This window comes from Barbatula barbatula (assembly GCF_947034865.1).
Source record: "Barbatula barbatula genome assembly, chromosome: 18".
In the NCBI taxonomy this organism is placed as follows: domain Eukaryota; kingdom Metazoa; phylum Chordata; class Actinopteri; order Cypriniformes; family Nemacheilidae; genus Barbatula; species Barbatula barbatula.
The window spans coordinates 13,174,016-13,200,588 of record NC_136781.1 but is presented as its reverse complement, the minus strand read 5'-3'; the positions used below and the strand labels follow the sequence as shown (position 1 = coordinate 13,200,588).

At 38.7% G+C, this 26,573-nt stretch overlaps 3 protein-coding genes across 4 annotated transcripts; 2 read left to right on the top strand and 1 right to left on the bottom strand.

Moving 5' to 3' along the window:
* Positions 1-1,704: 1,704 nt before the first annotated feature.
* neurog1 (neurogenin 1) lies at positions 1,705-18,974 on the bottom strand. The gene is made up of 2 exons (XM_079479946.1): positions 18,874-18,974; positions 1,705-2,439 (listed from the first exon to the last, which is right to left on the bottom strand). Exon 2 carries the CDS (start codon positions 2,427-2,429, stop codon positions 1,767-1,769), a length of 663 nt encoding a protein of 220 aa, XP_079336072.1. The 5' UTR covers positions 2,430-2,439; positions 18,874-18,974; the 3' UTR covers positions 1,705-1,766.
* On the top strand, positions 8,376-11,486 carry polr2g (RNA polymerase II subunit G). Of its 2 annotated transcripts, XM_079479734.1 has the most exons (9): positions 8,376-8,526; positions 8,627-8,736; positions 8,816-8,975; positions 9,136-9,186; positions 9,670-9,735; positions 9,833-9,904; positions 9,994-10,027; positions 10,313-10,369; positions 10,517-11,335. In XM_079479734.1, the coding sequence occupies exons 1-8, from the start codon at positions 8,515-8,517 to the stop codon at positions 10,324-10,326; spliced, it is 519 nt and encodes a 172-aa protein (XP_079335860.1). In that variant the 5' UTR covers positions 8,376-8,514; the 3' UTR covers positions 10,327-10,369; positions 10,517-11,335. The 2 variants fall into 2 exon arrangements, with proteins under 2 accessions (XP_079335860.1, XP_079335859.1); XM_079479733.1 differs by having other exon boundaries at positions 10,313-11,486.
* On the top strand, positions 11,632-22,218 carry eef1g (eukaryotic translation elongation factor 1 gamma). The gene is made up of 10 exons (XM_079479945.1): positions 11,632-11,724; positions 12,487-12,645; positions 12,719-12,782; positions 12,860-13,002; positions 13,413-13,556; positions 18,225-18,354; positions 18,894-19,110; positions 19,219-19,391; positions 19,557-19,681; positions 21,922-22,218. Exons 1-10 carry the CDS (start codon positions 11,713-11,715, stop codon positions 22,078-22,080), a joined length of 1,326 nt encoding a protein of 441 aa, XP_079336071.1. The 5' UTR covers positions 11,632-11,712; the 3' UTR covers positions 22,081-22,218.
* The last annotated feature ends 4,355 nt before the right edge of the window (positions 22,219-26,573 follow it).

The window sequence follows — 26,573 nt, the reverse complement described above, 5'->3', positions numbered from 1 at the left end:
ATTATATAAAGAAATGTGTAATAATTGGTGATAATTGGTGATAATTTATCACATATAATTGCATTCCTTTCACTACATTTAATTTGTGGCATGTTGAAGATTAACACGAGGACTACACATTGCAGGTGCATTTTAAGATAGTAGTATACAGCTTATGCATCTGTGAATGAGAACAAAGAAGTGTAGTCATAATGTCAGCAAAGCAATAAATATGAGAAAAAACTTCTAAAAGAAAGTGCTTTACTTTGAAGTCCAGTGCAGATTATCACTTGTGTGGTTGTCCACCATGAACCATCGGGGATGTTTGATGTTCACTGAATGCTCTTCATTAAAATGAACTTGAGAGAGAGTGATAAACATCATGTCTGTGCCCCTTTTCTCGTTTCAGCTGGCATGCGCCCTTCCCTAAGGCTTTCAGCATGCACGTGCTATTATACTTTTCTATCCCCGCCACGTGCAGATACAAGAGTCTTGGCTGGACCTCATGCGGAACTCCCAAATAGAGGATTTAACCTGAACCCCTTCATAAATCTGCTGAAGCTTATTCACAACGTGCACGAAAACTCTCATGTCGTATTTGATCAAGTGCGCGAAAATGAGATAGGATGAGCACCAACGGAATGTATATTCTTTCACAAAAAAACATACAAAATGTTTTAAAATAATAATAATAATTAATATTATTACTGTTGTTGTTTTGTTGTTTACTTTAATTTGTAATAAATGGTGTAGTTGTTTAAAGATTAAAAATAGCTATAATTCAACACTTGCATGAACACTGCACTGCTGAATTTTGAGTTTTGGAGGGCTCATGTGTGTTCAAAATACGCAAACGCAGTACGCATTTCTGTTGACAAATGAGATGACGCTTACGCGCTATCGCAAATCTTTAGCCATGCACCTGCTGCTGTAACCGTTATATTATGCGCTGTGACCCAGAGTGACGCCACAATGGCTCTACTAATTACAAATATGCCTGTCATGTTTCCAGTCATCTCTGAGTTGTTTCATCCAGAGCCCCTGTAAAGCACACGCCATATAAAGACAACAAGCAAACTCAGGAAGGTTTTTTTAGAAAACGTTATATTTATTCGTACAAACATATTTGCACCCGATTTACATTTTGAGGTAAATACATAATAGAATAAATCTCTTTATATACAATAAAAATACAATACATTAGAATAAGAAAGAAACAGGTTGAATAAATAAAAGTAATAAGCAAACAAAGTTGTGACAGCTAGTTGACTGTACTCTTAATATGAATAAGCCAGACAGAGGAGTTTCTTCGGGTCAAAATACATAATGCATAAGGCCAGATCTTTGTCTCGTGATGGCTTTTCAGTCTATTGTCCCAGCCTGACACTGAATTTTCACGCTCGTTTTTCTGCATTATCGCTCTACAAATTGTAATATTGACTTTTCACCTATGGACTGCAAAGCCAAATCTGTCTTCGTTTAAATTATAATTTTCTCTAACTGGGGTTAAGGTCATAGGTACTCCAAGGAATGCAACGCGCTGGGAAAGTGCAAATACATTGATATCAATGATACAAAACGTACAAAAATAAAACAACATTCTCATTTGTGAACTCTAACAGTCGTTAAGGCAAACAGTGAATGCTTATGTTGTCTCTGTGCTTCTTGGTTCTATGGAAAGAGTAAGAGAAACATCCTCTGTTATTTCACTGTATATTTCTGCAGCTATAGTACAGATTGATGAGAATGGGCTCAGTACAGACACGGAAATGCTCGAGTCTATTGGTTTAGAAGACGCTGGGCACGAAGTTGTGGTAGCTGTAAACTACATCAGTCTTCAAATATCCAAAATCGTCAATGGCTGCAGGGCTGCCGGGGTCTGAGTTGCAATAAGACGGAGATGAAGCCGAAGAGGCACTGGATGCCCAAGAGCAAGAGTTGCCTCTCGTGCTAGGTGCCTCTCCAATGCAGCTTAGTCCCGGGAGCAAAAGCGATGCGTCTCTTGACTTTGTGCCTGGCCGCTGGTCTGCGATCCGGATGGTCTCGGAAAGTGCCCAGATATAGTTGTGCGCGAATCGCAGAGTCTCGATTTTGGTGAGCTTTGTGTCGTCGGGAAAGGCAGGGAGCACGCTTCTCAGAGAATCCAAGGCGTCGTTGAGGTTGTGCATCCTGTTCCTCTCGCGGTCGTTTGCCTTGAGACGGCGGGTTTTCTTCACGACTGGCACGGTGGCTTCGTTCCTCGCACGCCCCCTGCGCCTCTTTTTTTGATGGAGCTCAGCGCTGGTGTCCTGCAGGCTGTCAGCTGGAGACGCGGGTGGCTTTCCACATGAGGACGAGGGGGACCCGGCGTTGATGCTGCTGCGCGAGTCCTCGTCATCCGTTTGCGTAAACGAGTAGTCACAGCTGGAGTTATCCATGTCGGAGTACAGAGTCTCCATGGCAGTGCACATTGTTGATAACCTGCAGAGAAAATGAAGGAAACGTTAGAAATATACCAAGAAGGGTCTATAATGTGGCATTTCGGATTCTGAGCATGCAATGGGTAAGTTTTCTGCTGCAAATACGCACCTTATTATGGCTGGGCGATGAAACAATGTGTTTGAAGGCTTGCACGGTGGCAAAGTCCTGCAGATAGTTTGTGTTGGAGTTAAAGGCACGCGTCTGTCTTGCTCTTACCCCTCAATCAGCTCGTGTGAGCAAGTGAGCTTGGCACACGACTGGCCTCACACACCTTATATACCCTGGTGGGACAATGGACAAACCCCCCTCGCTTTGGCATTTTTGTGAAGGATGAATGAATGGTTTGCATCAGGTCTGCCCCGTGCCGCACGACCATCTCATTAGCATAATTTATGCCTGTTGTTTGTTCGCCCTCTGAAGCGTGCCTGTAATCACCACTGGCCAATCAGAGAGCCGGAGAGCTGTCCAGCCACGCGAGCAGAGCTGTTGCTATCTGTCCAACATGGACCAAGCCCACTTTAAGGTAAATCTCTAGAGGACATTGAAAAGAGGGGACTTTACGAAGTCTATAGAAACTACAAAGCAAGAAGTTATAGTACATGTCTTGAAGGGTTTACGCGTTTTTGAAACTATTTCGGAACGTTGTGGAAGACGTGCGAAACTCATCGTGTTTGCGTGCGCATTAGATTTTGATAACTTTAGTTAGCTATAATGGCTTAAACGTGTCATTAGAATTTTATATTAGCTATAGTATATTTCTGTTATACGCAATAAATAGAAAACGTAAAGTAGTAAATATCACGTAATTTATTTCGAGAAAGGGATATTTTCCACACCGCTGACCCAACACACGTTTTGAGTTATTACAACTCACAAGGTGAAAGATACAGTTCAATCAAACTGCTGTCACTATGCGTCGTGCATTAAGTTTTATTTAAAGACATCTTTATGAGACAGCCGTACAATTGTTCATTAATTATTCAATTTATTCAATTGCTAGCACCTCGCCCCTCTATAGAAAAAAATGAAGGGGGCACTATTTAGAAATAGTTTGGGGAGAGACCTGCGGTGCCTTTCTCCTTTTGGCATTATGGCGATAGGGGCACAGTCATTTATAAATAATTACACAATGTTTAGAGTCTTCAGGCATGTATGATATATCAAAGCGATTATAAGGTGAATTGTTCCATTGTGCGCCTCTCCTCTCTCTTCTTTTCAGCTCTATACGGTTTGTACCCCGTCCAAATTCTGCGCCTCTGAGCTTTTGTCACTCATTTTTCTCGGCCTGCGACACTCCAATAGCATTATTCTTATTCAAATAGTCCCAGCGTGAACAAAAACACCCCGCTTTTGAGACACGTTTGTGCTTTCGCTGGCGTGAAAAGAAGCACAAGTGGCTGGATGCATAATTTCAGACACATAAACTATTATTGAGTCATAAAGATGGAGATGTATTTGCAAACGAGATACTTGGCTTCAGCATGTGGGATACTGTTGCAATGAATGTAAAAAAACTGGCTTTATCTGTTGTCTGGGCTTTAGGATTTTATGGCGAATGCGTTCATTTTAAAGCCCTTACGATCGCTCTTCGGAGGTCCAGACTGGGGTGATGGGGGAGAGATCGATTTTACTATTACGACACCAACCTGTCAGTAATAACTTCAAAGAGGGAAAACAGCTTGAATGCCAATTTTCCTTCCAGTCAGGGCATTAGTGATCTGGTTCGGGCCATACACTTATTGCTCTTATAAAGTCATAAAAATGTTATTGTTTTACAATGTTACTTAACATTATTTCCACAAAAGTGATGGATGGGTCAGGGGTTTTTTTTAGAAAAGGGGCGGAGGGAAGGAAGGAGGGTTTTGCCCACAGCTGAGAGATGTTGCCAAGGAGATTTTGACAGGATTAGGCACAAGTGCACGAGACCTGATTGCATTTCAATAGCAGAAACACGTGAGAAAATGAAACAACTGAATTACTTAAAGAGGGTCTGATCTGAACCCTAAAACCCTATAAGAGAGTCGTGCGCACTGCACATTATAAGAACGCAATGCAACAAAGCGTTTATAGATAAGCTTCAAGCAAACATTAAAATGCAGTTGATACTTTAATACTGCAAAAATGAAAGAAAAGGAAATGAAAAGAGAGCAGTAAAACGCAGCGTGATTGGCTAAAGATTTGCATGGCAGGTGTGAAGCACTTTCATACTGAAAAGATGCATTTGGTCTTGTTCGACCCGTGGTCATACTTCTGCCTTGGCAAGTGACGCGTGAGCGATAGAACTCTCTTTATCCTCGGCTTTTAATTTATTTTATATCTATTTATGCAATTCGTATTAAAATTCAATTTTGCGTTTGGCCCAGCATTAATCCCCGGGTATTAACGCGATTACTGTTCGCAAAAGATCTTTGAGTCAGAAAGTCTGATAGAAGTTTTCACATGGTAATCCCCGGAATAATCCTTTCCCCTGGCGTTGCGGCAGGATCGGGGCCAGGGGACCTTTTCTCCTTGTTCAGAATTCAAGCAGGGCAGAATAGGGCCATTACTTTTGAATGATAATTAATTCCTTACTCCAGTGCTTCAATTGTACGGGGATACCACACCCCAAATAAGAAAATCACCCCCACAAGCTCGTGCAGACATTGGAAGAAAAGACTGAAAATAAATTCTACTACAATGTTTGAAGACAGCATCAACTTTGTCACTTTCTTGTGTAAAGACTCTCAGAGGCTTAATAATGCATATAATCTAAAGATATACAACTTTTGTTTTCATTAAATGTGCAATCATTATTTTGGGGTAAATAAAATATAATTCCTGTTACCACTGTAGGATATTAAAATGTCTTTCTTTCTTTCATTTATTTTTCATAAGATTTTATAAACATTTTTTGTTCATTCAATTCAATTTCAATAATTTGGCTACTTTAGTATTATTGTTTTAAAAAATAACAATATTATTATATAATTAATACTTATAATATAACTTGATCATATTTACCAAAACAAAATTCATAAATGGGCTCACAGTCACCACTCAAAATGATGATGATTATTATTATTATTATTGGTAGTAATATGTTGGCGAATTTCTGTTTTCCTCCAGAATTGTGACAAGTGCCCTCCTTGAAATGCATTTATGCTAATACAAAGCTACAAACATTGCATTACTGTTTAGATTTAGTCAATTTGTTTGTCAAACATACCTCTAATGTATTTTTGTATGCATTTGGAGATTTTGGAACAGGTGCTATTATCAGAATCCAATGGAATCTCATTACAAGCTATGCGAATGTAAATTTTAGCCTCTCATTGTGAGCCAGACACATAATGTACCAGTTCGTGAACCTTGTACTATCAATCAGATGTCCAAGTCTAAATACAAACCCTACGGTGGGGCATTCACTTGTCTTCATGTGTTTGTGCAAGTGCATAATTTACCTCTAGTTTACCCTGGATCAGTGTTAACAATGAAAGCTGTGTCTCTAAGGACTTTATATTTGAAAGTAACCAGGGCAACTATTTGGTAAAATGAGAAGAAGCTTTGCACAAGCAACATCACCGTTAAAAGGAAGGAAGTATACAGCGATTCTCTGACTAATGATATGTTCATCCACCTGACCTCACCAGACTGTTCACACTGTGGACTTTTTCTTAGTAGACTTTCAAGCTTTTTTCACAATTTTCAGGTCAATTTGTTTGAGTTTTTTTCATTTTGCAACACACATTGTTCATCAACACATATCCATCTGTTGATAAAAATGTGTCAAGGCAATCTATAAAAAATGTTTTAATGCGTGTGCCCACTCAAGAAACTTGATGAAACGTAGGTTTGGGTGATGGCATCACTAGAAGGTGTTCAAATCAGCCATATGGTTTTGAGTGCAATAACTTGAATCTCTAGGCAACAATGGAGTAATTGAGAAGGGAAAGGGGTCCGAGCTTGACTCGACAAAGCTGCAAAAACTCCTTCTTTCACCCTAATGAAGCTGTTGTCTGGAGATTCTGTGTGGGGTTGGGAGGCTGGTGGTGGACGTGATTTGTCATACAATCTGAATCTTTAGGAGGGCCGGAGAAAGACCTCCTCTCCATATGTCTGCTTATTTTGCATCTGAAAGCTACCTTTAGTGAGAGGAGGGGGAGAGGGGGAAGCAAAGTAGTGGCTCCAGGAACAGGATTTTTCTATCCATCAGCTCTGAGAGCACTCAGTTCAACACTGGAGGGGCTTTACGCGCACAAAATGAAAGCTACAGACGAGAAATATATTTGAAAATAGCATGGTGGTCGAAACAAAACACTCAGCGTCATTCTTTCATGTAGCTCAGTAAAACACTATTATCTGTTTGTGTAGATATGTTTAATTTTTGATGTATAATAGTTTTAAATAAACATTTAAAGGAAATTAATCACAAAATTAAAAGACGAAAATGTCTGTTTGTTTTTTAAGTGATCAAATTAAACAGAGTTTTTAGCAGTATTCTAACATGTTTGAATTATCTAGTAACACTTTAAAACACATACACTGAGATTATTGGAAAACTAAAAGTAGTTAGTCTAAATCATTTTTTAGCACATGTATTCCTCTGCATTACAATGACAACTGGAAAACATATTTTTGTATATTTTTTATATCTTCTAAGACAGCACGATTCAGTTGCACTGATCCCCGTGTTTTGCTTTTGCACAAAGAAATTGATTTTCTCTTTCCATTGACCTGATATATAGCCAAAGTCACAAAGCACAGAAACAAAATGGGAATAAAAGGATTTCGGTTTGATTAAATGAAAGCAACTGTCTGTATTACATGAAGGCCATGAACTTGTGAGTGTGAGGACATCTGTAGGCATTCTCTCAGTTTTTTTATATTAAGGTTAATGTGAGTGCCTGCACTCTGCAAGAATGCAGACAGAATGACAAAGTCCCCAAGGACCGTCCTCATTTTGGACATGCATGATACAAACCCCATCCACCATGCTTAGATATGTGTGGACATCTGCCCATGCTCATCAACATGCATGGCTTTAGTCCTAGGATATCTGACCTGCCTGAGCAACAATAGTGAGACAGTCTGATCTATAGCACTCTACTGCAATGCTTTTGAAAGAGACGCTTTTAAAAACGCGCTGTTAAAGCAACAACAAAACCCATAGGAAAGATTATCCTGCATTTTAGGTATAAACTTTATTCGTTGCATATTAGCGTGAGCATGTACAGTAACATGTTTAAAAGAATGCTGGTTCATTCTAATACATGATACTTTTATTTGTTTATTTAACCACAGGCTAGTAATAATTATACTATAAACTATAATAATAATAATAATAATACTACTACTACTACTACTACAAATAATAATAATAACAAACAACAACAACAACAACAACAATAATAAATTTAGCTTTTAGTAACAATTAGAATTAGTAATTGTTCAATTTTAATTATAACATTTCCACAAAATCTGAATTCCGATGCTTGCCACAATTGTTAGCACTCATTTTCACTTGAGCGGACCTGGAACAACAGCGCACACAGAAACGTACAGTAGCCTATATTTTAGGGATCATAGCGACCTCTTGTGGTTGTATGTTGTTATGATCTTCAACACGTGTTTGAAGAAAGAAAACCGGACTAGGAAAAGCATTAATTACATATTAGTGATAAAGGTCAGTATATGTAATTAGATAATATTAACCAATTTAAAATGTTGATCAACAATTGAATAAATATATTTATAAAATATTTAATTTTGTTTAATTTGATTATCAATATTAGGGTTTGTTAATCTTTTCTTTTTGAGGAGAATGTAACATTTCAAAATATTACATTTAAAACGTCGTACAACACAAAAAAGTAAACTTAAAGCAACCCTTTACTTACAATCTTTGAGTAGAAAAATTCGTTCTGCCGAATATGTTTAAAGACTCTTAATATGAAATCGGAGTAACCGGAAATTCCGATTTGCAGCAGGGAATCGCTTTTTGAAGATCGGCGCTCGAACGTGCAAAATAATACTAGTTCATTTATTCTTCTTTCTTGTATAAAGTTTGTACTTTTGAGAGACACAACGCCTTAAGAGATGTTTTATCACGTAGGTTCTCAATTGTTTTGCAGTATGTAACTGTTTAGTGTTTAATTTTCGACGAATGGACATTCTAATACCCATGCCTGTTTATTGTGGTTTTCAATAGATCTCTTTGGAGCATGAGATTCTCCTCCATCCAAGGTACTTTGGACCCAACCTTTTGAACACGGTCAAACAGAAGCTTTTCACAGAGGTGGAGGGGACGTGTACGGGAAAGTAAGTTCTACTGAAAGGTGAAGGTGTTAATAAATAATGTTCAACGATGTTGATTTTTTATGTGTCTTTTGTTTCGCAGGTATGGTTTTGTCATTGCAGTAACTACAATTGATAATATCGGAGCCGGTGTGATTCAACCTGGCAGAGGTTTTGTCTTGTACCCTGTCAAATACAAAGCAATCGTATTTCGTCCATTCAAAGGAGAAGTGGTGGATGCAGTTGTCACACAAGTTAACAAAGTACAGTCCAATTAACTCAAACTGTGTGCACCCTATTCTAATGTAGTTTAACTTGATGTGTATGGGAATAGTAAATAACATTGAGACATGGACTGCTCATGATCTCTTTTAACCTGCTACAGTTTAATCTTATATATTTGTCTTCTCTTTCTAATTACAGGTTGGGCTCTTTACTGAAATTGGCCCCATGTCCTGTTTCATTTCTCGTCATGTAGGTTTCCAATAAGAAAGGTCTTTGTTTATGTTTAGAGTTATACCCACTCATTACATGTACATTAAAACATGTTTAATATCTTGTTTAATAAGTAATAAACATGTTTTAATAGCTTTCCTGTGACTCAGTGGTTAAAGCATGGTGCTAGCAACACCAAGATCATGGGTTCGCTCCCAGGGGATTGCACATAGTCAGAAACAAATGTATTGGGCAATGCAATGTAAGTCGCTTTGGATAAAACCGTCTGCCAAATGTGTAAATGTAAATACTTATGTGCTTAGTTGAGGTGTTTCTAGCCAGCCGTGTAATTGTCCAAAATTATAATGTGCTCTGTTCGGGTGTGTAGTAACGTTCAGTCAGTTACACAGTCAATATTTTCTTAGTCATCTAATTACAAACTTGCTTAAGGCCATATGACAAAACGTCATATTTGACCACAAGATGTAATTATTACTTGACACCTGTCATTTTTGTATTTAGTCTATTCCCTCTGAGATGGAGTTTGACCCAAACTCAAATCCTCCCTGCTATAAAACAGTTGATGAGGTAAGATTTGGTAAATCATCATTAAGAAATGCTGGTTGAAAGGAATGCTTATTAAAATACCACAAATATACACTATTTCTTTTTTTCTTCTTAACAGGACATTGTGATCCAACAAGATGATGAAATTCGACTAAAGATTGTGGGAACTCGAGTGGATAAGAACGATATTGTAATTGTTGACTTTGGATGACAGTGTTCACTAATACTTAACAAAAATCTTTAAATTATGCATTTAACTTATTCTTTTTTTATTTTTAGTTTGCTATTGGGTCTCTTATGGATGACTATTTGGGTAGGTATTTTGTACACTTTTATGGACATTTTATTGTAAAAAAACGGTTTAGGCTTCTTACTTTTCCCTGTAATAAGAATGTGTAATTCTCTGTAGCAGACCATTAAACATTTAAAATTATTTAGGCTAATCCTTACCCCAAAAATAGCCTTAAAATCTAATATTAAGTGTCAGATTTGTCAGTCTTGTGAAATCTTCTGACTGGCAAAAATTGTTGCATCTGTTACATTCATTGTTTCTTTTGCTATGTATATATTGAATAAACATTTTGATGTTTTTTTTCAGGTCTTGTCAGCTGATCCCTCAGCCAAGAATGTTGGAAATACGAAGCTTACTTCTGTGGTGATGACACATGTTTTTGTTTTGTATATACTGTAATTGTGTCCTCATGCCAAGAAGTTATGCATAGTTTCTTGCCTTTTTTAAACATTATCTTTTATGCTCTCATTCTCTGTTTATTTTACATTTGGAACATCGTCATGGATCCAGTCTAATGGGAACATAATCTAACGCTGCAGTTATTCTAAGTAATGGAAAGACCAGGAAATGAAGAGTTTAATTTATAATGAGGCAGCTGAGAAAGCAATTGATTGAATTTGAATGACTATTTGGAAAACACGTTTAGAGATGACAATGCTGTCTTTCATCAATTGCTTTTAGAATGATTAATTTTTTGTAAATTTCAATGTGCCCATTGCACTGTGATATATATTTTTGCCTTTTGTATATTCCATCTGTAATCCATATAGTCTAATTTGCACACTTGGAACTTTTGTGTCAAGCAATTACTCAATACATTTTCCCACAACTAAACCTGGGTTACAGCTACTTACAACAACAGCTTGCACAAAATGTTTTAAAACAATGTTATGAACATGTATTATGGCAATTATGTTTTTAGGATACCAAAGTCAGTGGCAATGCTGCAGTTTTTGAGTAATATCAATAGATCCAATTTTGAATATGCCAAAAGTTTTAGCTCTAGCTACTTCTTGCTTTGCTATCACTAGACCTCCAAGGTAATGACAACTCAAAGATCGTCATCTCTGTTGAGCGCTAACACTTCTACAAGTGCAAACGTTTGTTTGGTGTGCAAAAAACTGAAAGGAGGAAAATGCCAGACCAGCATCGTTCACGTTTTTATGAAGGGGTCTATACGGGGATGTATTTTTGCATTTATGGCTTAAAATATAAAACTACTAGAGTTCCTCCAGTGATCTTGGTCATTTCGATGACCGCATATAAGAAAATACGAAATGACAACACAACTCCATATCTCTCAGATAACATGCGCGTGTTGCTTTAAGGATTTATAAAAATATCCCAGCACCCTGAAGCAGATGGGATGGGGTCTCTAAAGTAAAAAAGAAATACATAATTCATATTATTATATATTTCTTAATGAAGAATGATACATTGTATGGTGGTTTTACATGGCTAAATTAGAAATATAAAATCGTATATATTATAATATTAGATTAATATAACTTAAATGCGAACGGAGCATTTGTAAACAAACCTATCAAATCTTTCCGCATATGAAAATATATTTAAAAAAAATCTCGATGATGACAACGCATTCGTCTTTCGCTCTCAGCGCGCCCTTCTCGCGTGTTATTTCTGCGACACAATGCGCTATACGTCACAGCCACGCGACTGCGTTCCTCCTTTCTCTCGTCCTGAAGATGGCGGCAGGGGTGAGTAAAATGGGAGAAACCCGTAGACCTGCTATTACTGCACATCTCCATCTGCAATCATCTCAAAATCACCCCAATCCTCATATATCGGAACTTTACTTTCACTCCGTCGTGTTTGATAGTCTGATTCTGGCCTGTCGGAATGATTATTTCTTTTATATATACCTCCACACCCCTTTATTTGGTGGTTAGAGGGAGGAAATACAGGAGCTCGGTCCAGCGCTCCTTTGTGCCACGTTTGCCTGTCTGTGTGCGGCATATGTAGCTCATAGTGTACCGGTCTCGCATTTATTCAGTTTAAGTCTAGAATATTGCGATACGTGATCATTTAATTGTAAATGTAGCTCGCATGTCATATGTTCGTTCACATGTCAACAAAAGACGGGTGAATTAAGCATACGGAGTTAAACTCTCTGTGGCAGTCAGTAAGAACAACGTGACTGATAATTATACTAACAATTTATGTTTTTAATCCTATTGTGATATCAAACATTGAGAACAAATTCGGCTCAACGTTGTTAAGCTTGATAACACAATGTGGTTTCCAAATGTGCTATTGCATCATTCAGATATTATTAAGTGTCCAAAACTGGCTGTCTATGAACCAATTTACTACTAGGAATTAACTGTCAGCTGTGTAATGCGTAGTAAACAGGTTTATGTTAAATGCATTCATATTCCCTCGTTCCTACGAAGACAATGGATATAAGAGAAACCGTGGCATTTCAGCGATGTGTAAAATGAACTATTTTCTGTCTGCAGACTCTCTACACGTACCCAGAGAACTGGAGGGCCTTTAAGGCTCAGATTGCGGCCCAGTACAGTGGAGCTCGTCTGAAAATTGCGAGCATCCCCCCTGCCTTCACCTTTGGGCAGACGAACCGATCCCCTGCCTTCCTTAGCAACTTTCCCTTGGGCAAGGTCAGCATTCTCAAGCTCCACATCTGCGTATCTCTTTGACATAGACCCGATTCATTGATTTTTGTTCCTTTAGGTTCCAGCATACCAGGGTGATGATGGCTTCTGTCTGTTTGAGAGCAATGCCATTGCTCACTACTGTAAGTACGCTTTTACAAACATGCAGGATTTTTAGTAGTGATTATATGTAATTCATTCTAATTTATCGTTTTGACAGTGAGCAATGATGCCCTTCGTGGTAGCACTCCCCAGGCTGCTGCCCAGGTGCTGCAGTGGGTTAGCTTTGCTGACTCCGAGATCATCCCTCCAGCCAGTGCTTGGGTGTTCCCTACTTTGGGTATCATGCAGTTTAACAAACAGGTTGGTTTTTTAATTCATGGTGAGATGTCGCTTTTGGGCGTACAGGTACTTTGAAGGTAAAACGCACCAGTCAGAAACTGACCTTAACCTCAGCTCGCAGTCATCGGCAGTGGTTTTTATACGTCGTGTATGTAAGATGGAGAGTTTAAACTCTTTTGTGGCCCTTGGGCACCATCAACAATTTATATGTACTACTGTAAAATTTGATTTACATTTATTCATGTAGCAGACGTTATCCAAAGCGTAAAAGTACATAAAGTACAACACATTGCTCGTTTACCTATTCTCAAAACACACCAGTGTAAATGCGTGCACGATCATGGTCTTTAAAAATGTGAAATTGTTCTGTCATGATTCGCAGGGTTTGTTGAATGTTTAGGACTTTCAGTGTTTTGTTGTATTGTATGTAGGCCACAGAGCAGGCCAAGGAAGAGCTGAAACGAGTCTTTACCGTCCTGAATCAGCACTTGAACACTCGCACTTTCATAGTTGGGGAGAGAATCAGTCTGGCTGACATCACCGTTGCCTGCTCACTGTTGTGGCTCTACAAACAGGTGAGTGTTCATTTTGTCTGTTGAAAAGCAGGTTGTGGAATGCCGTCAACAGGCAAATCTAAAATAACCAAAATTCAGTTTAGAGGAGACCAAACGTGTGTTTTAGATTTTGATTGCAAGAAGACAATTAAAGGTGGTTTTTGACAGTTTCAAATTTTATTGCAAAATGAAAGCAGCATCACACAAAATGTGTAACCATTGCCTTTGTGGAAATGTGTACAAGAACTGTTACATTGCTGTAATTGTACTCGATTACAAGTAAAAGTACTGGTGTTAAAAACGTAATTGCGTAAAAGTAAACATTTCTATTCTCATAAACTACTCGGAGTACTAGTTACTAGTTTCTTTTTAGGCAACCTTGCTGATAAAACATATAACGGGATACAACTCCGACAAAATAACCATTCAATGTGTTGATCGGTCTGTCTATTATGAGCTCAGTTTTAAAGTTAAAACCATTTATGCGCTTCCAACACTTCAATCATGTGTACTAGGCCCCACAAAACAGAAATTAATAAAAATAAAAAAATACTGCATGCAAAAAATGCAGAACATTTGTAACTTAAATTGCATTGGATTAGCATTAAGTCATATCTGTAGAGGAGCTGTCTGATCAATTACTCAACCTCAAGCCATCCAAGATGTATGTCCTCCCCAAGAAATAATGTCACAATGAAGATTTTTTACCTGAGTTGTGATCCAAGGTTTTTAAATTCAAATACAGATAGAGGCAACTTAAAAGTAATCCCTGCGGCTTCTTTCGATGTATTAATGACATCTTATTTAAGCGGATCGATCGAACTGTGCAAGAAACTGAACGTTATTTAGAAGATTATAACTGGTAATGCACAGCTTGCAGAACTGCTTCTCACTCAAGTTATAGCTGTTTGGATGAAACTTAGCGACAGGAGTGATAAAGGAACTCAATATTTCTCCATATCAGGGCTCTACAGTGCGAGTGTTTCACTCGCATTTGCGCCTAAAAATAGTTATGTGCGAACTTGAAAAATAATTTACGAGCACAGTGTGCGAGTGACGGGCTGTCCTCAAACTGAACAACAGCGCGATGAACTATGGAAGGCCATTTAGGCAGAAATGTCTTTAGACATAACGTGTTCACACGCTATAACGCGTGTACGCGTTATTGCGCCTAAAGACGTAATTACGCGTACAGACGTTAGACGCGTAATTGCGTGTAGACGCGTAAACCCCAAACTTCCGCTGTCAAACTAAAAGTCACATTAAGAAATGAAATTAATTTCATTTTAACTACACCTTCCTTTTGACTCTTTCGACCTTTATTTTGCTTAAAAGCATGGCGAAAATACAGTTTAATATTGTTATATAAATAATTTAATGTATAATTACTAAACATAGTATTTTGTGGAAAAAACTTTGTTTTGTGTACTGGTTAACCAATATCATATGCTACATTTATTTTGCATTTCAAAACAAATATTTTGATAAAATATATTATTCACAATGCAAAACTCAGTATATACAGTACACTTATAAAACAGGAAGGGTCAAGCCCCAAGAGAACATGATCAAACACAAATAGGGCAAGACTCACAGACCAGCAACTAGGCCTGGCAATGTTTTTTTGGACACTTTAGTCAATTAAAAAAAGATAACAAATAGATCCTAACAAATGTTTATGTTTAGGGAAATACCAGTAGATGTCCCACTATACAAGCGAGATGAGAATTACGCTAAGTGGGAACACTGTGAGGAGTAGCAGATCACTTGGTAGCATGATGACGCGCTTAACATTATGCAAATGAGAGCGACGATTCGCAACCAATGAGCCAATCACTGAATTAGTGTGGGAATGTGCAGGAACTGCTGGATTTTAAGCGGAAAGAGAGTCGAGTGAGGTAAAAACTGGAAAGATAAAATTGGAAAGAAAATGAAGAACATACGTTTTTATTTTAAGCAAAAAAGAGATGAGGAGAAAGAAGAATCAGGGGAGGGGGATATGGAAGGTTCAACTAACTTTAACGAGGTTTCTTCACAAGATTTACAAGAAGTTGAGAACAACTTTAGCGAACCTGTGGTGACTAGCGCTGTCACGTCAACATCCACTGGAGCTGGCAAAGGGAGATCATATACATTTAATGTCAATTGGCTTAAGATTTTCCCATGGCTGGATTTTGAGAACAACCTAATGTTCTGCAAATATTGTAGAGGGCAGAAACAGTATATGCATGAAGTATATGCATGAAATTTGTTCAGTTGTTTAATAAACTAATTAAAAAATAATAATTTTGTACTGTGCTCCTAAATTTCTTTGTGTGCTCCTAAATTTTTTCATTTAAGAGCACATGTACTCCTCGGGAAAAAAGTTAGCGTAGAGCCCTGCATATCTTGGATGAGCCTTTGTATTGTGTCCCTTTCCCACAGTGACTTTTATTAGGCAAAACCGCCGTTTGACACCCGCCCTGCCTGCCGAACACGTTCATTCTCCAGGATTAACTGATGGTGGATGTCTTGAATCTGTGTGACGCAAGTTTCCTATGCGTGATTTAAGTGGACGGGGTCACGTGACAGGGCTGATTATCCTCCTTAGCCAATCACATGAAAATTAAACATATAAATTAGCGACAACATTGTGAGGATGTGAGTGCAGTAAAAGTACCGTCACAGCACTTAAAGCAGGGGTGTCAAACATACGGCCCGCGGGCCGTATCCGGCCCGATAAGGCGTCCAATACGGCCCGAGGGAAGATTTGAAAAATAATACAAATATGAAATAAAAGTTTATTATTATTTTAATTAATTTAAAGTTTATTAATACAATCAGGTTTTCGCTGCCATATTATGTTTTGTTTTATTAAATTTTTTATTTTATCATTGATCATTTAATTGGGCTTCTGCCGGAACCCCTAACAAGCATGCGCATTCTAAAGCGCCGCCTACATTTCGAAAACAAAGTCGGCTAAGTTGTGCGGCAAGGACTAGTGATTTAAAAATGTCCAAATAAAGAAAACTGACGGAAGAAGACGTATTTCTTCTGTGAGTTCAACGGTAGGCCGGTATGTTTAATCTGCTCACAAGCCGTGGCTGTGCAAAACGAGTAGAATATTAAACGGCACACACGCAGAGAAATATGATAAATACACTGGACAACTTCGAAAAGTCAATAATTTAACTTTAGCCTCGGAAAAAAGCAGTCAATGATCACAAAAACAACAGGGACTGATGAAGCTGTAAAGCTATTTGATTGCCAACGAAATCGCAGCCGTTTTCAGAGGGAGAATGCGTCAAGAATCGGTAATGAACATTAACAACCTGCGCTCTCGACTCACAAACAGACAGATAAATGACATTATGAGATTGATGTGGTTGAAGAAAAGAGATGTCAGGAATTAAAATCATAATGCAGATGCGATCTAGATCTTTTGTTGTTAAAGGAAATTTCTAGTATATATTTAATGTTCATATCCAAAGTGAAGTTGTACTACTGTACTAATTGTTAAATATGTTAAGGCAGTTTTTCCTATTAGTGAATTATATTGTATAGCTTGTATGGTTCATATTTAATGTGACCGTCTGTACACAAATAGAGTCTGTTGCATTTTTGTCATTACTAGTTTAAAAAGTATCTGACAAAAAATATTCATATTCAAAGGAAAGGGTTTTGATTGCCTTTACCTAAACAAAATAGTTTTTTCAAAGAGGAATAAGAGTGTTATTGAACCGTTCTGAGGATTTATTAAATGCACCTTTTACAGAACAGTATGTCTTTCTAGTTTTTTTGCTAATTCATTTGTAATTTGGTGCAATATGGTTTAAAAAAGGTGATTCGGCCCGCACATTGTCACTTTTCTCTCCATCCGGCCCTAACCCTAAAATGAGTTTGACACCCCTGACTTAAAGTGTAAGAAAAAGTAAAAGAACAATTTTAAACTACTTGAAGTACAATTCCTGAAACAAACTACTCGCAGTAATTTGAATATTTGTAATTCGTTCATTTCCACCACTCCTCGTACTGAAAAGCGTATCAGTTTGGATAAAAGCGACTGCTAGTCATGTAATGTATGGTTTAGTGTAGCGTATGGTAAAAAATTGGCAGTAGGGCTGTTGAAAACTTGTTTTTGCGATGTGGAATCATTTACATCTGCATAGATGCATAAAAACAAATAGATTATTCAAAAATGTAATTTGAACTTTTTAAACATAAATTCTCTTAAGCAAACATATACTTGTACAAATTCCCGGTGTATTGAATAAATGTAAAGATTTACACTGGCAGTTCTTGTTTTACAGTAAAATCACATTGAAGAGGTTTTGCGCATCAGAGTATTTTAAATTGCAAACTAGCGATTGTTGTAAACAGACAAACGTGCGGTGCACGTTTAAGTGGTGATACACATTTCTCATCTAAAAACACGAGTCGTGCTGCCTATTCTATTTAAATGACCTGTGGCGTGCACTCGGCACTCTGATACGTGCTGGTTGTCGTATGCAGTGGAAAACACATGTGCAAAATAGATGATTCAATGCATTGTGATACTGAATCAAATTGTTAACATAATCACTATCGAATTGTGACTCTTCATACTTGTAGAACCAAAACATGTTTTGCTTGTGATTTGCAGTTAAAATATACATTCTCCAGACCAGCTGAATTTGTGATGCTAAAATTGCTATTGCAACATTTCTTCAGGTTCTTGAGCCTTCTTTCCGTCAACCCTTCCCCAATGTCACTCGCTGGTTTGTGACCTGTGTCAACCAACCTCAGTTTAAGGCTGTTTTGGGAGAGGTCAAACTCTGTGAGAAAATGGCTCAGTTTGATGGTAAGTTTCTCAAACTTTATCCTGTAACATTAAGTATAAAGTTTAGAGCAAAATACCTGGATTCAGTTGCTAAAATGTCTTTAAGGGATAGTTTACCCAAAATTATGCCTTTAATGGGGACCGGTGGTGTTTGGTTGCCAGCAATCTTCAAAATATATTTTGTGTTCTAAGAAGTCGTACAGGTTTGGAATGAGGCTAAAGATGCGTAAATGCAACTTTGTGAACTATCCAGACAAATCACTGGAACGGGCTCCTGATGGAGGTAGTGTTATTTTTTGTAGAGCAAATTTAGTATTAAAAACTGCTTTGAAGAGCAAAATGGTGTTGTCTGACATTTGATTTGAATGTTGAGGTCAGTGAAGAGATGCAAATTGTTTAGGATTACGCTTTTGACCTACTGGGTTGGCATATTTTATCAAGGCACTGTTGCATGCTGGTATAATGATATAAATCTAAAGGAAAAAAGGAATCCGTTGTATAATTTTGGTAGTGTTTCTTATATAATAAAGTATGTCTTACCACTCATTTCATTTTTCTAGCCAAGAAGTTTGCAGATATGCAGCCCAAGAAGGAGGCTCCTGCAAAGAAGGAGAAGGTTGGTAAGGAAGGAGGCAAACAACAGCAGCAGGAAAAAAAAGAGAAGAAAAAGGAGGATAAGAAGCCCGCCCCTGCCGCTGAGGAGGAGATGGACGAATGTGAAGCTGCACTGGCTGCTGAGCCAAAAACAAAGGACCCATATGCTCACCTTCCAAAGAGGTACTTGATGCACCTCCAGCACTGTTATTATTACAGCCCAATGGAAACGTTCTGAATCAAGAGTCTGTTTAAACCACTCTGATCAGGATTCTGTCATCTTGCTTCTAGCTCCTTTGTCTTGGATGAATTTAAGAGAAAATACTCCAACGAGGACACCCTGACTGTGGCGTTGCCGTACTTCTATGATAATTTTGATCGTGAGGGCTATTCAATCTGGTATGCGGAGTACCGCTTCCCTGAAGAGCTCACCATGGCCTTCATGAGCTGTAATCTTATCACAGGTATGGTTAGAACGCATTGACTTGAGTCTTGTTTGGAGTTTATTTTGTTCAATAACACTCCTTAAATGCCAGGAATGTTATTTGTTTTTGTTGTATTTTTTAGTACTTGCTCAAGAGTTTTGCGTGTTTTATAGCATGTGCATGTTCTCATGTTCGTCTCTTCAGGAATGTTCCAGCGGCTCGATAAACTGCGCAAGAACGCATTTGCCAGCGTCATCCTCTTCGGTGCAAACAATAACGGCTGTATCTCTGGTATCTGGGTCTTCAGGGGCCAGGAACTTGCCTTTCCTGTAAGTGAACTCATATTCTATGTAGGGATGTTCATATAGACAGTTTGACCGTTAACTATAGTAAAAATGTTGACAGATTAACACTCAGTTAAACGAGTAAAAAGGCATGTTTATTTTGAAATATTAATATTTTGTCGTAATAATAATTTTATGTTGTGAAATGACTAAATCATAAATGTTTTCTGTATAATGAAAGAAAAATGTGCTGTACGTGTTAACTCAGAGCGTGTAGACGTGCGCAACCAGGTGTAAATGCCCTCCGAAACATTTGAGACTGATACAAATCCGATCGCGTTAACCACTTGATGAAACTGGACAAGTGTAATTTATCTGATTGTTGAGGCCACATTTGTAAGGGTTTTACTCCACCAAACGGAGTGTCAGCGGCAGTCATGCTCAAACTCTAGTTTGAATTTTGTTTTAAATGTAGATGTGCGACAATCGCATTCGCAATGTGCTGTGACATTCTCTGTCTTCCCGGGGTGTCCACACAACAGCGATGTTAATCTCAGCAAAGCTGATAGCAGAGCTTCTGCAAGGGAATCTCAGTGCGTTCCCGGGATATCCGTGCCATCTGAAAGGGTGTTATCTGCGGTGGGTCAGTCAACAGGCACCAGACTGTCCGCACAACACATTTACATGTTACTTTATTAAATAAAAACTAGTCAAGCTTTGGATTGAGGCCTGCTACTTTTATTTGATGAATAAACTTTGCCGGTTCTTCTGTGTTAGTTATTTTCTTACATGTTTATTTAATGCTTCGGACAACGGAGAAAAAATAAAACCCAAAGCGCTTCAGCTTCGTGAAAATGTGATCGCATGTGAATCCAGGTGCTGTTGTTGATCTATTCGTTATGCTGCTGTTTGCATGTTAAAATAAATCTGTGGGATTTTTAACGTGTCAGAGCCTCGTCGACTGTAGCTGTATATTCCGAATACTGTGTCCTCCGGATGTCTAAAGTGAAGGCGTATGCTGCTGACAAATGCAAAATACGCCCTTTGAAAAGAGATGCAGTGTGTATTTTTATTTAATTCCAATTTAATATTCAATATCTTATCAATTAATGTCCGGATAATGAGCGTGTGTCGGTTCTCGGTTAGCGAAATGAACTGAAATGACCATCCCTAATTCTATGCATATTCCCTTATAAATGTTAAGCTATGGACAAATATGTAGTTCCACCTCAAGCTCAACCCATTGCTTAAGCCTGTGTTTCTGTGGCGTGCTGGTCAGAATGTTCACACAAACAGTGACAGTTTTAAATAGAGCCACTGGGATTTATGCTAAATGTGGTAATGTTTTTACAGTGTTGTATTTTGTCATATTACATCTTTCTGATAGAGAAACATTTGTTTTAAAAACATTAAAAACTGCCAGACACATTTGGTGCCTTGCGTCATATATTGGCACTAAACGTTGAGTGAAGGAAGCATTAGGTACTTTGAATATTGGCCAATTGTTGCAACATCCAAAGACTGTTTTGATCAAACTGAAGGTAATGGATGGAATGCATGATTCAGGTAAATGTCAGAACATTTTGTATTAAAAACAGGAAGTTGATGCATCCGGGGAGGGTGTTCCAGCATATCAGAAGACAAACACATCTGTGAAATCTGAAAGATTTTACAGAAAGATCTTTATCTTTTTTGGGCTGTAGATACAACTGTAGCGCTGTAAAGTTGTTACTTTGGTAAATTATGACCATGTTGCATGACATGCTTCGCCTTTTAAACTATGCACAAAAGTCATAAAGATCCATATTACATTAGAGATTCAAAATTGCTTATGGAGAATTATTTCCTGTTTTGTTCAATGGTTTTTCTTCACCAAAAGTGAACAAATGTCCTTGGGTATTGCCAGTCATTTAGATGCCAGTTATATCCATCGTAAAATAGGAAATAAGCCCACTTAGATCGCCTGTAAATAAGCATTTGAAAAGATGACGTTTGATAAAACTTACACTTTACAGGAAATGGAGAAAGACAATTTTTCAAATGTAATATTGTCGTCGTCAAAGTTAACAAACTCTCTTAATCGCTTAAATATTTGTAAAAACGTTAATCTGCAGTTAAACGTAAAGAGTCGCCACTAGTTTGAGTCGAAGTTTTACACAATCCTAAAACTAGGTACAACTTTAGTTAAAGCATGATTTTAACGGTTAATGTGACTCTTGATCCATGCAGCTAGAATTGAAACAAATGAGAACTTATCTGTGAATGTTTTTCTCCTCTCTCTTTAGCTGAGTGACGATTGGCAGATCGACTACGAGTCATACACTTGGCGCAAGTTGGATGTGGACAGTGAGGAGTGCAAGACCATGGTGAAGGAGTACTTTGCATGGGAGGGTGAATTCAAGCATGTAGGCAAACCTTTCAACCAGGGCAAGATTTTCAAGTGAAAACCGATCTTGCGCCTGATATTTATCAACATCAGAAACGATGGACATGAAATCAGTTCGAGTATCTCATGTAAAAGTTTGTGTGCCATGATGGATGGAAGATTTCAGTTAGGGAAAATAAAAAAATTCTTTTCCACAGTTTCACCTCTGGATGTTTTTGTTTATAAGTGTCCTAATAATTGGTGTGAATGAGTAAACGGAAATTGTAATGTTAGTTTTTGAATAGTGACAAATAATTCTACTTCAGCTACTAAGAGTATGCTATATTTATAAATGTTTAACAGTAAAATGTTTTGTAAAAACTAGCGAGTTTATAGTATAATTTGCTGCTCATCCTGATAGTACTTGGTTTATTGTTCCTGCGTAATAATATACATTTCCTCGGTGCATATTTGATTTCCAGGCATCTGCTATAAAGCAAACCAATTGTAATGTTCTCATCAAATCTGGAAATCATTGTGTATCTGGTAACAAAATGGCGTCTCACCCATTAAATTAGGGGATGTTTGCCTATTTTAAATATTTATTTTGGATAGCAATGAAATGAATCCACCAGAGGGCGCCAACGTTCAAACATCCCATGAAAGCGTTTAAGGTTTGCCCAAAGTTGGATCTAAATTTTTTTTGAAAGCCTGCAGGGATGTTGGATCATATCATCGGGTGACCTATTTACATTAATATTTACTTTTGAGGCTGTGTTACAGGAATCGTATTAACCGAAGCACCTGAAAACTACAATATAATAAGACCAGACTTATATTTTTGTAGTTATGTCCTTAAATGTCCTGTATTCACTAGCAATTTGATTTGCACATGTAATGCAAGTCCGTCCATGCGTGCTTTATATGAGAAAATTAAAAAAAAGTTATCCAGGACATGCTTCAAGTTACAAACTCAAGTTTTCTTAACTATACATAAGTTGCAAACCACTTCAGCCACCCCGTGCACGTTTTTCAAGTAGGCCATCTGTGCTGAAATACACTGACTATTTTGTATATTTCTCATCTGTGATGGGAACCAACTGCAGTGTCCAAGCACACACAATTGTTTACTTAAGAGCATGCTGGCTTGACATGTCGGTTTGACACACCTCAGGTAAGACTGTGTAAACTTAAAGTAAAAACAAAAGAGCCACGCCCTAACTTTTGGGTGTATCTTGGTAACCTATCCGTTTTTTTTCATCCTAAAGCCTAAATCATTTAATACCCTTAAATCTTGTTACTAATCCCCTAGATAGATTTAGGTGGGAAAACAACAACCTTGGTCTATGTGGGAGAGGTCAAATCGAAAAAAACACGCACGGGTGCACATACATTACACGCATACAGGGGGAACAGTGACGAAACGGACCCGGCAAATGATCGATGGCATCAAGTAATTTAGCAAATAGGCCTACGCCTGCTGTGAGTTGCGCAAATGTCATGATGGATGTAATGCTAGAGAGGTAAAATCCCCCTTTCTGTTGCTCAATGGTGAGCATGGGGTGTGGCCAGGCCCACGGCAAGCCTATCAGGCACTGAAAGGTGGTGCTGACCTGATTTAACTTTGTGCGTTTGTTTGTTAGGACACTGGCACGTATTTGCCACAGTGTAATTGCTGATTCACTCGCATGACACAGCCTCACTTGTGATCTCTTAAAGAAATTTTTGCGTGACAGAAAGTCTGTCTGATTCTACCAGTGCAAGAATATTCCTCACTTTGAGGCTACTTTGACTAATGCTATTTGTTCATATTTGCGAACCCCATTTGTAATCCTTTAGGTTTCGAAGCATCGAGGGAGGCGAGCGAGAGGGCGGTTGAAAATACGTTTCGAGTTAGGAAACCCAGCTTAAATGCACGCCAGAAAACCAACTCTTCTTTTGTGTTGGTTCAGAGACTTTACTGTTAAAACGGTTAAACTAAACCAGCTTCAAGAACAATACGTTGCTGCAATGCCAACAGCAACACAACACTACTTCTGCCAGCTCCCCCTGAAGTTCCCCTGAGCGATCTCGCTCTCTTGCTGTTTTTCCTGCCCCGGCTCTTCCTTTAGCTCCCGTCGCACAATTCCTTCCGGATTGATTTTATTAGGCTACACTGGGTTCACGTAACAACCCGAGGTACATGCCCATGTGAAGAATAAAGCTTGATATGCTTTTGTCAGGAATCTGTTCCACACATCTGGAAAGAGTGAGCGGTAAAAAAAACAACAATGCACTTGGAGAGAAAGATTTCGCCTCAACACAGTGTTTTATAGTTCGGTAACTCTAGAACGCTGCCACGTACTGTCATATAACGTTTCATGGCAACAATGAGTCATGCATGAATCCCCGAATTAATAGAGGAACTCAAGAACAGAAACCAGGCTATGAAAGTATATCTGCTTTGAAACTGGTTTGCTACAGTGCTGATATGGGATTTTTCCCCTGGAGTCAGTCACCACAGTCCTCTGCCAGGAAAAAATAACCAGGCTGGTTTGCAGTCGGACGCAACAGAACTTGGACGTCTTTAATAATCACAATTTTCTAAAAACAAAATGTAAATCAGGATGATCCTCTGTGTAGTGTTTTACCTATATCGATTGTTATGTTTCTTAGGGGAAATGTGAAGACAGGTATTCGGATGCACGTGTCTACGGAGGATGGCCTTCATATTTTTCCTCCTGCTGAACTGAGAGAATTATTGCATTCCATAGCAGAGGTCAAAGGTTCAGGGTGCCAAAGGGAGGAATGTGGTGTTGTCAATCATTTGGAACGAACACGAAGGTTCATAATCACAGCATCTGATGATTTCAACTCGTGACATCCCCTTCCTTGCATTCATACGATTTGCAGCGTACCACACCCGACAGGCTTGCTTAACGTGCTTGCATGAGAAATATACAGGATGGCTTTCGTGCAAGCCATAGCAGGAATAAGAGGGGAGAGCGAAAACAGACAGCCCCTGCATTTTTGGACATGAGACCCCATACATAACTCTGCAAGCTCAGATTACCATTGGGGGGAGGTGGAGCATAGACATTGGTTTCATCCAGAGCTCTGTTACAATGCTTAGAGATGTCAGACGTAAGAATTACTCTTTCATTGTTCATACTTCATACGTAGGACTGAAATTTGTCACTTTTCTGCTGTATTTGTTTTTGTTTATTTGAGCCCAAACCTACAAATCACAACAGAGTATTTGTGCCACAAGTATTCAGTTTGTGTTTATTGTCGAGTTATTGTATTGATTCTTTACAGTGTCAAAGCAGGAAATGCAAGAGCATTTAAATGACTGATCAAAATCCAGACGTGACATGAAGCCACATCCAATTTTCTTATGATTTTATGAACTATTATACACACATACTGTATATATATTTACAAACATTGTGTGTTAAAGGGACAGTTCACCCAGACATGAATTTTTTTTGTCATTTATTCGCCCTCCAGTTGTTCCAAATTTATATATATGTCTTGGTTGTGATGAACACATAGAAAGATTTTTTGGAAAATGTTAGCGTTTGACATTTCTGAGGCACCATTGATGAAAAAATGACAATGATAGTCAAAGGTGCCCCGGAGCTGTTTGCTTTCCATTCCTCAAAATATCTTCTTTTGTGTCCAACAAACATTGGTAACTAACATTCTAACAAATATATTTTTTTATAAATGTATACAGATTTTTAAGAAGGGGGACCGGAGGGTGTGTTCCAACTACAGGGGGATCACACTTCTCAGCCTTCCCGGGAAAGTCTATGCCAGGGTACTGGAGAGGAGAATACGGCCGATAGTAGAACCTCGGATTCAGGAGGAACAGTGTGGTTTTCGTCCAGGCCGTGGAACGCTGGACCAGCTCTACACCCTCTACAGGGTGCTGGAGGGTTCATGGGAGTTTGCTCAACCAATCCACATGTGTTTTATGGATTTGGAGAAGGCATTCGACTGTGTCCCTCGTGGCATCCTGTGGAGGGTGCTTCGGGAGTATGGGGTCTGTGGTCCTTTGCAAAGGGCTGTCAGGTCCCTGTACGGCCGAAGCAGGAGCTTGGTTCGCATTGCCGGCAGTAAGTCGGACTTGTTCCCAGTGCATGTCGGACTCCGGCAGGGCTGCCCTTTGTCACCGGTTCTGTTCGCAATTTTTATGGACAGAATTTCTAGGCGCAGCCAGGGGCCGGAGGGTGTCAGGTTTGGGGACGACACGATCTCATCTCTGCTATTTGCGGATGATGTTGTCGTGTTGGCCCCTTCAAACCAGGACCTTCAGCATGCACTGGGACGGTTTACAGCAGAGTGTGAAGCGGCTGGAATGAAAATCAGTACCTCCTAATCCGAGGCCATGGTCCTCAGTCGGAAAAGGGTGGCTTGCCCACTTCAGGTTGGTGGAGAGTTCCTTCCTCAAGTGGAGGAGTTTAAGTATCTCGGGGTCTTGTTCACGAGTGAGGGAAGGATGGAACGGGAGATTGACAGACGTATCGGTGCAGCTTCTGCAGTAAAGCGGTCGATGTACCGGTCCGTCGTGGTGAAGAAAGAGCTGAG